This window comes from Colius striatus, chromosome 17 (assembly GCF_028858725.1).
Source record: "Colius striatus isolate bColStr4 chromosome 17, bColStr4.1.hap1, whole genome shotgun sequence".
Taxonomy (NCBI): Eukaryota; Metazoa; Chordata; class Aves; order Coliiformes; family Coliidae; genus Colius; species Colius striatus.
The window spans coordinates 5825564-5839834 of record NC_084775.1 but is presented as its reverse complement, the minus strand read 5'-3'; the positions used below and the strand labels follow the sequence as shown (position 1 = coordinate 5839834).

Genomic DNA, 14271 nt, shown 5'->3' with positions numbered 1-14271 from the left:
TCTGAGGATGTAAAATGTGGAGATGGGAGGAAAGGTCCTTAGCAGAGAACGCTACAAGAGAAAGGTGACTTCTGAGTGTGTGAAACAGTAGGGAGCCCTGTGCAGGAGCTCTAAGTTATAGAGAAACCTTAAAAGTACTTAAAGGCTCAGGCCTATATGTTCAGGAGCCATCTATAAGGTGGGGTGTCCTCCCAAGCATAGTGAGGACCAGCAGCTTTGTACACAGCACAGGGTGGCGGGAACCAAAGATAGCATTCATGGAAATACCTGTGCCCTGATGGCATTTTTCTCACGAGGCACTCCTGTCATGCCCACGTGCTCACTTTCCCACACTTGGCGATCCTCTTGTGGAATTAAAAAGTACAAAATCCAGGATACTACAGTATTTCTGATTTGTGACTTCGAAAGGCCAGTTTATGGGAAGTTTTCTTGGCGACATCAATAATAAACCAGCCATTGAGAAGTGAGGAAAAGGCACAGTCTTGAGGTTCATAGGTAGGAAAACAGAGAACAACTTAAAAAGGAGTAAGGAGAACACTTAGATACTGAAGGGCAACTCGGGAGATTGACCTGTGGGGAGAAGATAACATTCTTTTTCTCAGAATTAGCTGTGGTTACGGACTGTCCTTTCCTGAAGTCTGCTCTGGATGTGTCTGAAAGTGTTCATTTTCAGTCTAACTCCTTTTGGGTCATGTGAAAACAGACACTACTCCTTGTTTAAGCCAGGTAGAGAGGCTTTCCGGGCTGCTTGGCTCCTGTTTCTTGCCTAGCAGCACCTCCTCTTGCTCTACAGTTTCAAAGTGTAAAACAATGACAAGTTTTTCCAGTTCAGCTCATACACAATGGTCAGTTGGGGCGAGTGGATGACCTGCACCTCATCCTCTGACTTAGGAGAATCCATGGAGAGACACTGGATTAATGGTAAGTGGGAGACCACACAAAGAGGATGCTGGTTAGGAGTGTGATGGATATTAGTGTGCCAGCAGTTTCCAACTACCACACTGCTACTGGTTTTTAGTAGAAAGCCCTTAAAAATGTCCCAGTCTTCCAGGATGGCTTCTAATAGTAGCATCAAAGGAATTTAATAGCAAAAAATAGAGAGCAAATATTTGCTTTCCTAGAGGTAGCTCCACTGGCCTTCAACTGTTGATGTCATGGCCACAGCCTTTGATGGAAGAAGTCTGCATTTAGTAACACAAATACTGATTTCTTTATCTCATGCCCAAGTCAAGGTGAACTTGTGGTATAAAGAGCGTGTTTCCTTCAGCACCACTCAGCCAAGCTCTCCGAAGATGAAGTCCCTGGCCCTGCTTTTCCTGCTCTTTGGTGTGTAGGCAGCACTCTTTCCCCAGGATGGGTAACACTGTGCCTAACTCTAACCTCTGTGTCTCTCCTCAGCGGGTGCAGCCAGCAAGGCTGTCTCACCCCGGGCCGTGTGGGGGCTTCGCAAGATGATCAAGTGCACCTTGCCTGACAGCTATCCTCTGCTGGATTACGCTGACTACGGCTGCTACTGCGGCTTGGGAGGCAGTGGGACTCCAGTGGATGAGCTTGACAGGTTTATAAGTCTCTGTTTTTACCACCCTCTTTCCTTGCTTGTGCTTCCATAGCTCTGCACAACAGCTTCATGTCAGCCAGCCCTGCCTATAAACCTCCATGAAACTTGCTAGCTGCTCTGGATGAAGCTTTCTCTCAAAGGTCGATTCAAGGGAAAAGGGATATGCAGTCTCACCCCTTGATGCCTTAGTATTAAGATAAAATATAATCCAAACAACTCTGCTTTCTGTGGCAGCTACACTGTACTTACTCCAGCATGTTTTTTGCAGCAGCGTTGTGCCAGCAGCACTGGGCACAGGTCTGCACACATGGCCCAGGGCACGACCACCAATGTGTGCAGGGCTGAGCTGCACAATGCTGAGGGGTGGCTCAGGCAGTGTGGAGCTCTCACCAGTCAGTCATGTCTCCTCAGCTGCTGGGCATAGGGGATAAAGGCTGGGTTTTGCTTTCCCTGTGCTCAATAGACAACTGTGAAGATACTCCAGTAAGTATAGGTGTAGCAGGCACCTCCAGGACCATTAGCTGGCAGAACCATGACCTTTTGAGGTACTTCATGTCTGCCTTATCACTGGGTATCTTTTTGTTTGTTGTTCAGTGCCTTGTCAAAGCAATACTGTGTCTTATATGTCCTATAGATCAGCTGAATTTGCATTTCTGGTATTTTCTGACCTTTTCCTCCTTGTTTCCCAGGTGCTGTCAAGCCCACGATAACTGCTACTCAGAGGCACAGAAACTGAAATCATGCACGTACATTCTGGACAACCCCTACACAAAGTTCTACAGCTACAGCTGCTCCAACAAGGAGATTACGTGTAGCAGTACGTCCACTCCCACATCACTCTGCTTCAAACATGAGCCCAGTCTCTTCTGGAGGAACGAGGCTGTGTTACGCTTTCTGCTTCTCTGGGGGGGAGGCTCAGTGCGAGTCCCTGCTGGGGGTGGGGTAGAAATGGGGCACCTCACAGGGGCAGCGGGCTGAATATTCTCCATATAGCACAGAATATGAAGTGTATAGAGATGTGTGGTATGGCAGTACCTAGGGAAGCCTGTTCCCTCTTCAGGAGATTGAGTCCCTGCGCTACTTGTCTGGGAATCCCTTTAATGACACTTTCTAAGAGACCAGCACCCTAAGTGGGAAGAGCCTCTGCTGGACATCTGTAATGTAGCAGTGGGGCTTCTCCAGGGCTCTGGAATGGAGATAAACAGCAGACAGGCTGACAAACAGAACTGCAGGGAAGGAAGGGAAGAGCAGGGACACTGCCGGGCTGGAGCACGCAGCTCTGGGGCCTGGGGGTTAGTGGGAAGCACATACACCCCCAAACTGACAGCAGCAAGCAGTCAAACGGCTGTGCCCTGGCAGCAGAGGTGCCTGCCCGAGCCACTGCCGTGCCCGGCGAAGGAGCTGCGGGTTCCGACCGCTCCTGCTCTCTCCTCCAGGCAAGAACAGCGAGTGCGCCATGTTCATCTGCAACTGCGACCGCACGGCTGCCATGTGCTTCGCCAAGGCGCCCTACAACAGCGAATACAAGGCGCTGGACACCAAGAAATACTGCCAGTGATGTCCGTCCCGGCCGCCGCCCCTGGGGTTATTTATTACCCGTCGCTAATAAACCCGCTCGGCAACACCGCGCTGTCCGTGTCGTGCCGCGCCGCGCTGAGGGGCCGGCGCGCGCGCCCGCTGATTGGCCCGCGGGCCCGGGGGGGCGGGGCGAGCGGCGGGCGCGGGAGGCTGCGCGTGCCGTGCGCGGGCTGCTCGGGGCGGCGCCTCAGCGCTCCCTCAGCGCCCCCTCAGCGCTCCCTCAGCTGCCCCTCAGCGCCGCCTCAGCGCCCCCTCAGCGCCGCCTCAGCGCCCCCTCAGCGCCCCCTCAGCGCCCCCTCAGCGCTCCTCAGCGCCCGCTCAGCGCCCCCTCAGCGCTCCCTCAGCTGCCCCTCAGCGCCCCCTCAGCGCCCCCTCAGCTCCCCCTCAGCGCCCCCTCAGCGCCGCCTCAGCGCCGCCCCAGCGCCCCCTCAGCTCCCCCTCAGCGCCCCCTCAGCTCCCCCTCAGCGCCCCCTCAGCGCCCCCTCAGCGCCCCTCAGCGCTCCTCAGCGCCCCCTCAGCTCCCCCTCAGCGCCGCCTCAGCGCCCCCTCAGCTCCCCCTCAGCGCCCCTCAGCGCCCCCTCAGCGCTCCCTCAGCGCTCCCTCAGCACTCCTCAGCGCTGCTCGGGCTCCGTGTGCTCGCCCTGGGCAGCCCTTCCCCTGCCTGCCGCTGTTCCCGGACACCAGCTCGAGGCCTGGCGGTTAGAGGAGGGCAGGGAGCCGCTTTGAGGGACAGTGTCTGCCCCAGTGTTCTTGCACCAAAGGTTCTGCCCACGCTTGGTGCTGTCACACTACAGTTGTACCAGCAGAGGCTTCCAGGAGAGTGCTGGGAGCTGTGGTGGCAGGGGCTGGCTATACCCCTGCTGACAGGGTGGGAGAAAGGCCCTGCTTCATCTCCATATAACAGAAGATGGCTCCTTGCCCCCACCAGCCAGAGGAGTGTACGGCCTGCCCTGTTACCTCCCGGCAGGTACAGAATGCAGCGCTGTAGGGAGAGGCTGAGGGAGCCCAGGCTGCCCAGGGAGGGGGTGGAATCTCCGTGGAAAGTTTCCGAATGCTCCTGCCTGGATGTGTTCCTGTGCCCCCTGCTCAAGGGGAACCTGCTTTAGCAGAGGGTTGGGCTGGATGAGCTCTGGAGGGCCCTTCCCACCCCCCGTCAGTCCTAGATTCTCTGGTTCTGTAGTCATGGAGGACTTTGAGGAGCAGTCTTTGTCCTACACTCAGCAACGCCTGCATGGACGCTACTCAAACATGGAGCAGAACCCAAGGATCTGCGAGAGATCTCTGAGAAAGCAGAAAGAGGAAGAAGCTGGCTTGATACCTGACTGGAAGGTATTTGCAATGCCTACCTACCTTTGAGGATATTAGAACAAAGATAGGGTGGTGAATTGCATTTTGGTCTGTTGTACATTAATTTTCTGGAAATACTGAGCTCTTGAGTTACTCCCCAGATATATGAAATGGCTGGAGATTTCTAAGTTTCCTTGGAAAGCACCTGGTACAGCTGAGTGTTGGAATCTCACCCAATGGGTGTCCCTATGTGGGGAGAGAGGTTCGGCCTTCACCTGGTCCCAGAGGCAGTGATGAGTCCCCACAACTCAGCTGTGATGGTGTCTTACCCCAATATCCCTCCTTTCTTAAGCCACGTTTCTATTAGTTCATTTTCAGGTGGAGCACGAGTGATTCTGGTCATACAGACCTTGGTTATAATTGGTGTAAAATTTCCTCACTTTGCTTTTAAAGATATAGACTAGAAGGAATTCAGAGCTCATGCTCAGCGAGGGCTGGTCACACCTTGGAAGGAGGTAGCTTTTGGGATGGAGGTGTGTTTTGGTATTATAATGACATTATAATGAGCAAAGTTCACCCAAAGGACATGGTTTTGGCAACAAAAATTATGAACTGTTGGCTCAGGGTAGCAATTAGGCAGCTTATCAGTTCCACAGAACTGTCAAGTTCCCATGATACCCTGTGATATCTGGGTGCTATCTTAGAGCCTGGCCGTGGTGCCTTCACCCTCTGTGCTATTCCCTCAGAGTCAGCACACCAAGCTCCCCTGGTGTTGCCAACATCCAAGGTTGCAGGTTGTGTTGCCAAGGGAATCATGGAACGGGATACCGTAGATATTGGCCACAATACTATATGTCCCTTTAAGATGTGGATGTAACTTTAGTTTCAGTAAGTCCCAATAAGTCTCAGTAAGTCACTTCTAGTAATTATTCCACACAGATTTTTGAGGCTCTTGCTGTTGGCATAGGAATGGGGCCCTTTATATGTCTCTTCTGTCACCCTCTCTTACCCTGTTTTATTATGGAGAGTGGTCCCTGGAAAGCCAGATACACTCAACAAGGCTTAGAACATTTTTTTTCATGTTGATTTTTGAGAGACCAGTGACTGTTGAGGACTGCAACTCAAGAACTCTACCTAGCTTGTCTGTTACATTCTCAGTGAATGTTCTGGACTCTGTTAAGACTCCTCCTGTCTCCTAAAACATGCCTGGCAGAACTTGCTGCCAGAGCCAGATATTGTTTTGCCACCTGGAGAGAACAGAGCAGGTTCAATACCAGTGAATACAAACCTGGTGTTATGCTGTGGCTGTTTGTGGGGCAGCTACTTGCAGTGTAGAGCAAAGCATGCACTTTGTCCAGGCTTCAGAAGGGGAAGAAGTCATTTTAAGATCAAGTGCAGAGATCTGAATGTAGGTGGAGAGTGTTACAAGTGAGAGAGCAGAGGTGATGGTTGTCAGCAGTGTGTACAAGGACAGGTCTTGAACCTGACTTCCTAGATGAGGGCTTGCTGAGTAAATACTTAGATGCTCAGCTGTGTCCCACAGAGCTGCCCTGTGTACTCTGTTCAGAAAGGACCTAAGTGTTCAGTTGATGTAATTGCTGGGCTGTGCATCCTTACCTCCATGAACTGCTGTTGTCTCTTGGCAGTGACAATGAGGTGAAGTTGGCTATTTGTACCCTGTGCTTTAGCCTATGACTAGCATGTGTATCTGTGTGTGGGAGGTGGGTAAAAGGCTGCTCAGAGGAGCTTCTGCTCCCTTCCCCAGACACCAAGCAGCAGTGGACAGTGAGAAACCCAGCCCCAGCTCCTCTGCTAAGGAGGCATAAATGTCTCTCCTTACATGGAACAACCTGTGCAAACACACACTGAGTGAGCTCCCTGGCTGTGTGTGGAGACTCTACTAAGCCTTAAGCAATGCTTTGTCCAAAAGCTTTGGCTAGCAGGGCCATGCTAACAATGGAGTGATGTCTGTGAGCTTTCTTCAGTACCAAACAGCAGATACCCAACTTGCTGGAAAGTGAGATCTCCACTAAGTGACAGCAGAATGCAGGCAGGGGGCCTGAGCTCACCCCACTTGGCTTCAGAGTGAAGTCTTCTCTTCTCTGACCCATAATAGCCAAAATCTTGAAGTGCATTAAGAATCCCAGTTCTCTCTACCTGCTTGCAGAAACTGGGTGCCTAAGTATCTCTTAGCTTCTGTGCTTTACTTGCTCCTGCCTGGCGTGGATTTGAACCAACAGCAAAGCAAAAAGGAACTTTGCATCCTGGGGTCAGTTGTCTTTGCTTCTAACTGCTCCTTACAGTTCTTGGCAAAATATTAGTACAGGACACGTTTTGTGGAGAACAGGACTGGGGTTTTTGGAAGACACCAAAAAAAATTCTCCTTTGTAGCCAGAAGGGCAGTGGTTGATTCATGCAGAAGGTCAGCTCCAAAATTCAGTGTTCCAGTGTGGGCAAGATTCTGTCTTTTTCTCCATAAATGGTTTAACATGGCCTATGTTACCACCCTAAGGATCAACAAAAAAAATGGTTACCCAGTAGTGATGGATCTTCTGTTACGAGTGTGGAAAAATACATCTATTAATAGCTTGAGATTACCTCCTGAGGGAGACCTATTGTACAGATTTAATTGTATTTCTCCCTTAATTCATCAGCTGTTAGCAATTATGTCCTGCATCTTTGCAGTGGAAAAAATGAATCCAAACTGGCTATTGAGACTGTGCTTAAATAAATCATAGGAGGGAGAAGAAATTACAATGCAAACAGTATCAATCTAGTAAACAATTTTAATTCACTACTTAGCTATTCATAAATTAAATACCATCTTCCCCAAAAATGCATTCTGAAAAATGTAGCAGCTACACTGAAAGCAGTGCTGGTCAGATTAACTGAAAGTAACTCCTCTGGCATCTCAACAAGATAGAATTTTTAGAGGGTTCAGGTAGTAAGCAGTTTAGCTTGTAAACTGACAGTTGAGAGAAATGCTGACTTCTCCTCCTTAATGGAAGGCATCAGCCTTATAGTCTGTGCTTTCAAATAATCTCTTGCCAGAGCAGTATTCTTCAGCTTCTATTTTTAACCATTTTTTAATGACAGCTGCAGTTCCTCTTGCCCCCTTTTCCCCTTTGCACAACTCCACAGCTGCCCATCAGTGGGGCTGGGTCCTCCAGCAGACACTGGTTTTCCACAGCATCCTCCTGCGCTATAGCCTCAAGTTACTTGATCAGAGCTCCCGTCCCTCATTCCTCTAGAGGACAATTCTAAGAAAGGTATTTGGTTCTCAGATAATCTGATTATCCCATCCCAGGGAATGAAAAGGCACTGTTTACAATGGCAGGGTGTGGCAGAAAAGCAATTTTGTTCATCATCATCCTGTTTCCTGGTATGTGGAGATGGTCTGAGCGGAGAAAACCGGCCAGGCTGACATGTGGGAGGCTTGCTGCCCTCTCCTGGTGTCACAGGGGGCCGTGCATTGGATCTCTCAGTTGCCTCAGACTGAGGTTTTCCCCTCTTGAGATGACAAGTCCTGCAGAAGAGGAGGGAGGAAGCCGCTTTATAGGTGGAATTGATTAAACACCTGTGTTTTGATTAGGATTAGCTGGATGAATTCAAGCAGGCTCAGCTTTTGAACTGTCAGATGCAAAGGCACAGTGTTGATCAGGTTCTCTGAACCTGCAGATGATCCCCTGTAGTTCTCTGACTGCGACAAATGGATTGGAACTCAGCCCTGCAGAGTCTAGCTACTCTTGACCAATTTTCTGGGAGTGTTAGCACTTAGTGTGCTCTTTGTTTATGACCATAGGAAGCAGCATCATGGCCCACCAGAGCCAACCAGTGACAGATGAAAATGTCCAACCACCTTCTGGTGCACGTTTTAGGCAGCACCTCTCAATCTCAGCATTTGATGGGAACCCATCTTCTTATGTTGTCAGGTGACTGATCAGGGAAGGTACTCACCTGGTATAAATAACTGTACTCTTGATAAGTACTGAAGCTCAGCTTGTTGGGCCATGTACAACAATCAAAGGCAGCAGCTCTCCACAGCGGGAATTCAGCTTTAAGGATGCAAAGTGATCTAACCTCGTGGGGCCAATGTTAAGCACTGCAATGGGCAGCTGCTTCTCCCGGGCAGCCAGAGCAAACCTGTAACCAGAGTATACCTGTAGGAATACCAGAAGACAAAATTACATGCAGGCTAGACAAAAGGAGAGCTACAGAAAGGAGTCAGGCAAGTTGCTGCTGGCAGTGGGAAAGGGGACTGTATGTACATGCTGTGTTAGGCAACTGCACTGAGTTCAGGTAGAACATTTCTTCACTCAGGAAAGAACAGCTTTGAACCTCTGTCAGTGAAGGATTTACAGTTTCGTAGATACTGAAACCTCACACAGAGTACATTGAAGGGAAATGTCCTTGTCTTTGAGGAAACCTCTGCAGCACTTTTTACCAGTTATCATAGGTACCTGACTGCTTCTACTTTGATGGTTTTCACATGGCCCAGCTTAGGTGGTATAAGAATGAACCTAAGGCATTTCAATCATTCCTGTACAAAGGATTATAGGCTTAAGAAGTGCAAGCCTAAGGAATTTGTCTCCAGTATCCTGAAGCCAAAAGAATCCCAACAGGCAGCCTTGGGTTTTACCTCGTTCTGGGAGGTGTGAGAGTATGTTTTTTTCCTAATGTAATAGAACTTGTTCATGGAAAAAATTCTCCTACACAAACTCTATTCCTAAAGCTTTCATCTGTTTAACAACAGGGGTTTCTAAGCTGCCTCACCTTATCTGAAGGAGGCTAATGGAGAAAGCACTGTGTGATATAAAGAACAAGCCTAAGAAGCACATGGAGATATTTCTGCTGTTTTATTGAGAATTTCATTAGGAATTAGAGGTGCTAAAACCTGGTTATTTAATGCAGTGTGCCATGAGGCCCAGAAAGCTGCCCAAGGCTAAAAAAATGCAAGGAAAAAACCACTACAAGTGGGGCAATGATCTCTGCAGGACTGAACTATATCAGGTGTCTTGGCTTTATAGGCAGTTGTGAACCTACAGTGTACTGATGGCAGAGGTCAGAGAGAGGTCTGAACGGAGTTATAGTAGCATGAGGCAGCCTGGCTGGAGTGACAGGGGAGCCCAATCAGTCCAACCCTGAAGCCAGATGCAAACCACAGTAAAAATAAAATACAAAGAAGCTCTGGAGGCTGTTGTGATCCACAAGCAATTAGCTCTCCTAAACTGTGGGAGCGAGGATTGTTGCAGGCGGGGCAGCACAGAAACAGGAATGCAGTGTGGGAGGAAGACCTACGCACCTGCATAGAGGATCCTGCCACCAGCATGGAGTCTGACTCTGCCAGGCGTTGGTGCACAAAGTCCACTTTGTCCCGGCTCACGGTGTCTCCAAAGAAGGTGACGTCGGGCTTCAGGACCCCGCCGCAGCGAGGGCAGGCCGGCACTCGGAAGTGACGCACCTGCTCGTCTGACAGGAACACGTCCCCGTCCGGAGCCACGCCGAACGCTTCGGCTTTCCACGTGGGATTCAGAGCCTCAAAGTGCTCCTGAAGCTCAGAGCGCGACATTTGGTCTCCACAAGCCAGGCAGAAAACCCTGAAATTCAGAGCAAAGTCTTAATGGAGAGTTTCATGTCAGGTGAAGATCTGCAGCCTGGAACTTGTTCCCTGGAAGGCCACATTTATTTAACAAATGGTACAGGTCAAGGAGCTGACTTTCTACTTCCAATTGTTGCTTTGTAGGAATGCTGTAGAGGAAGCACTTTGAACCCTCTCTCCCAGTTCAGGCTGTGCTTTTTTTGTCTGGAAGCTTTGGGTGATCACAGCCAGGCTGTGGTGGCCCTTCCCCAGCCTGCTCATCCTCTGCATTTCTGGCACCACCCTCTCTGCTTAGCCCTGGATAGTCCTCACATCCTCAGAACCCTCTTGACTAACAGGACATTTGCTGCAGCAAGGAAAGGGCAAATTCTGAGTGATGCAGGTTCCAGAGAAATGATCCAAATAATGCTCATAGAAAAGAGTGGCATTCATGTTTCTCACATACTGTGCTGTGAACATCACTGTTTTGTGATCTTTTTCTCCACTCCAGCCCAACAGCACCTTTGAGCACATCATCTCCAGAACACAGCACGGACATTTCACCTCTGTTCTCAGCAGTTACCATGGCACTTGCTTGTCAGTCACTGTGAGACAGGAGCATTCCCCCTCCTCCCTGTGCCCACGCAGTACCTGTGCGTGCACCCGTGCAGCTCTGTCATGCGCTGGCTCCCGGCTTTGGCGTGAAGGGCATCCACGTTCTGGGTCACCAGCCAGTGCAGCTTCCCCAGCTTCTCCCAGTCTCTTAGTACCAGGTGTGCTGTGTTTGGCTGGTGGGAGGAGAACTGAGGCCAGCCCACAAAGTTTCTTGCCCAGTACCGCTGCCGGGCACTGGCACTGCGGATGAACTCGGCGTGCTGGACGGGCCGTCTGTCTGTCCTGGCGTACAGCCCCACGCCCTCGGAGCGGTAATCTGGGATCCCCGACTCAGTCGAGATTCCAGCTCCTGTCATTACAAACAGCCTCTTGGAGTTAGAAACAAAGTGCTGCAGCTCCTCCACTTCCATAGGATCTGGGGGAAGAGAGGCTGGCACGAAAGCCAAGTTTGGGGAGGTTCTGGATACAGAGTGGGATCTGAAATGACGGAAGCTGATGTCTCTGCAAACTGCAGACAGCTTCCTGGCAGACAACATCTTCAGCTAAAAGGCAAGAAGAGAACATATGGCAGGTAAAAGAAAGCAAAGGACTTGTCCTTAATTCCATTTTCTTGGGATTCTCTGGGAAATTATGTCCTAAGTACTCGTTTTTAGTAAAGGAACACATTATTTTGGCAATGTTAACTAAAGCCCAGAGTCCAACAGCCGTGTTTGGACATCCCTCTGACAGAGGGCAACACTGGGGACTGCTCAAGGTACAAGGACAGAGTCAGCACGTCTGACTTGCAGGTCCTGGTGTGAAGGGTGGCTGCTTATGAGGACTTGTAAAGAGCCCAGGAAGTCCCGAGCACGCAGTGTCTTTCCTGGGAATGTGGAACAGGGCAGGAAGCCCAAACACTCCACCCTGGAGGCACTGCCTGACTGGTTCCTCCCCAGAAGAGACCCTTGCTCTGCTCTAACACTACCTGCTGCAATTCAGTTCTTTCTGTTTACCCCATTCTTTGCATGTGTTGTGGGAAGGGAGAGAAAAACAACCTTGAAATATTGCTTTTTCAAGCCTTGACTGGAGTTAATCCTGGCTTTTCATAAAGACCTGGTGCAGAACAGGCCTTGAAACAGGACTGAAGATGATAAGGATGCTGCCTAAATGCCTCTGGCACCTCCTTTATGGGTCTCCATAGTCAGTGGAGAGGTAGTACTGCCTGGATTCTCCATCAGGAACAAGGGGCTTTGCTGAGAAAGAAAGGATCACCCAGATGTCTGGAGGGCAGAAAGAACTGCCTGGCAGGTAGGAATGGGAGGAGTATCCTGCACTAAGGGAGGAAGGGCATGCCTGGTTGGGGACAGGCAGGATGGCCTTGCTCACAAGTAGCCTGGAATTGTGTGCAGGACCTGTTGAGAGAGGAGTGGATTGATTTGGACTGTGATGTGGTTTGTTCTTTCTCTCACTCTGCAGTTCTCCTTCTCCATTGCACTATTTTAAAACTGGTTTTTTCTCCTGTGGCTCTCTATAGTTTTGCACACAAAGTACAAAAGCTTTGAAAGAAACCGTACTGAGATTTGACTGTCTGGTGTTTCTCCCTCCCACCATCTCCCTTAGCAAGGGGCTATGTATGAGATCAGGAAGACAGAAGAAGGACTTGAATTAATGATATAAAGGTGATGGTCTCTAAAGAAGGATTGCAACAGACCCGATAGTCTGGTGCTTAAAGCTTGCTCTGTAGTGTGGGATACCTGGATTCATGCCCGCTCACACCTCTGCCCTCACCATCACAAATTACTGGGAGGACACGAAAGGGACTGGGTCCCACTGGGAACCCTCAGCCAGCTGCAGCAGATCCCTTTTAGGTGCTGCAGGCAGTGGTCTCAAGGAGGGCTCCTGATGCACCTAAACTGCATTGCCTGGAGTCCCTGGCGACCCTCAGGTACCAGTTTGTACAGTAAGTGGAGCAATGTTTAAATACAATTAAAGTCTGGGCATTTGGCTGTAAGGTATCATGACGCTGAACTGGTGCTAATGGCAAAGAGTAGATTTGTCTGTTAATCTCCAGTTCTCAAAGCTTGGCAGCATTACCAGGATGCTGAATTACAGGGAAGACTGGACTCCTTCCATAGTCTGAACTACTTTTTAAATCACAGTAGTGTTTGCGATGATTTCTGCCCCGCTCTGTTGTTTGGCAGGAGTTGTGCTGGGCATTCCCCCGAAGAGGTTTAATTTTCCATATGAATTAATTAGAAGGGACAAATCTCCCACTAAACTGTAATTTGCTTTGGGAACTGCTTCTGTCCTGATGCTCTGGCTGTTAAGCCAGTTTGACAGTACTTAAAATTGCTTTAACCGATGAAAACAGTCCATTCCTGTCTCTTACCATCAAAAGCTCCTGAGAAGGAAGTGTTCTGAGGGGGAAAGAAATGGAGATATAACGTGAGTTGGCTGACAACGAGAGAAGGCAACGGTAGGCCCAGCAGCAAAAATAACATGCATTTGAGAGCTGCTGTGAAGCGGGGAAGTAGGGCAGCGTGGGAGAGAATCTTACAGAGGACTGAGTATTTCCTGTGACATGCAAAGCTGCTTTTAGAACCAAAGCGTTCAGGTTAAAAAAGAGCAACGACCGTACATAATAAGTGAAACTCTTCAAACGTACCTGTCGAGATGCTCCACGAAAGGAGTTCAAGGTAGAAGATAAACAGGCTTCTACACATGGTCACAGGCCAGAAATTCAGAGCGACGGCCACGTCATCCGAGTGCTGTGCGGTAACAGTGACGCGCGGAGCCGGGCGGGGGCCGCTGCGAACGGCGGGGAGCGGAGCGGTGAATGCGGCCCGGCCCGGCACGGCGCGGCACGGCACGGCACGGCGCGGCGCGGCACGGCACGGCTGCGCGGGCTCCGGGGCCCCTGGGAAGTGTAGTTCGCGGGGACGTGAAGCGCCCGGCAGCGGGACTACAACTCCCGGCCTTCACACAGGGAAAAAACCCGCTCCCGGCACCGCATAAAGTCCATTGGAAAACGCGGAGAGCTTACTAGCTGCCCTCAGGGGTGCGTGCGAGAGTAACATCGGGCTCCACACGAATGCAGTCGCTTGAAGCGCTTTGTAGGTGCTTGCTATAAAAACGGGCGTTCTCTTCCTGCTGATACTAACAGGTGTTAGGCTTAAAATGTGACAAAACTGATAACGGAAGAGAAATCCACTGGCAGCTGTTAAAGACATCGCTTCAAGCTCTGCAGTCCCTTGGGATGTAAACTGTTGTTGCCCTGTTTCTAGCACTTGTGCTTCAGTACCTGTGTGTGGCTTCGGGAGAGGTCGCGCATTTGGGATGACAGGAACAAAAGTTTAAGAGATAGCCGTGGCAAAAGCCCGTAGCAACGTGGATGAACAAGCTAATAGTGAAAATCCAGTGCATTGCGCTGTAGCTTGTGTGGCTGGACAAAACCTGAAAGGGTGGCATGGGACAGTGATCTCTGTTCAGCTCTCAAGGGATGAAAAATGAGAGGGCAGCTGTATTCCTGATCTGGCCAGACCTCTCCCAGGGCACAGTCAGGCACCCTGAGCCACTTCAGGAATCAATTCATGGCCACCAAAGGGCTTGTGGCAGCCGCGCAGTCCAGCACCTTCCCGGGCCCGGCCGTCGTTTGCCTTACCCGCTCCCACGTTGC

General features: G+C 50.3%; 2 protein-coding genes across 3 annotated transcripts; one reads left to right on the top strand and one right to left on the bottom strand.

Annotated features, from left to right (window-relative positions):
• Positions 1 to 1292: 1292 nt before the first annotated feature.
• PLA2G1B (phospholipase A2 group IB) lies at positions 1293 to 3116 on the top strand. The gene is made up of 4 exons (XM_010206350.1): positions 1293 to 1326; positions 1399 to 1558; positions 2248 to 2375; positions 2995 to 3116. The coding sequence occupies exons 1-4, from the start codon at positions 1293 to 1295 to the stop codon at positions 3114 to 3116; spliced, it is 444 nt and encodes a 147-aa protein (XP_010204652.1).
• Positions 3117 to 7191: 4075 nt separating this feature from the next.
• Positions 7192 to 13451, bottom strand: SIRT4 (sirtuin 4). 2 transcript variants are annotated; one of them, XM_062010438.1, is made up of 5 exons: positions 13261 to 13451; positions 10653 to 11158; positions 9726 to 10020; positions 8381 to 8583; positions 7192 to 7949 (listed from the first exon to the last, which is right to left on the bottom strand). In XM_062010438.1, exons 2-4 carry the CDS (start codon positions 11150 to 11152, stop codon positions 8419 to 8421), a joined length of 960 nt encoding a protein of 319 aa, XP_061866422.1. In that variant the 5' UTR covers positions 11153 to 11158; positions 13261 to 13451; the 3' UTR covers positions 7192 to 7949; positions 8381 to 8418. The 2 variants fall into 2 exon arrangements, with proteins under 2 accessions (XP_061866422.1, XP_061866423.1); XM_062010439.1 differs by having other exon boundaries at positions 10653 to 10965.
• Between the last annotated feature and the right edge of the window lie 820 nt (positions 13452 to 14271).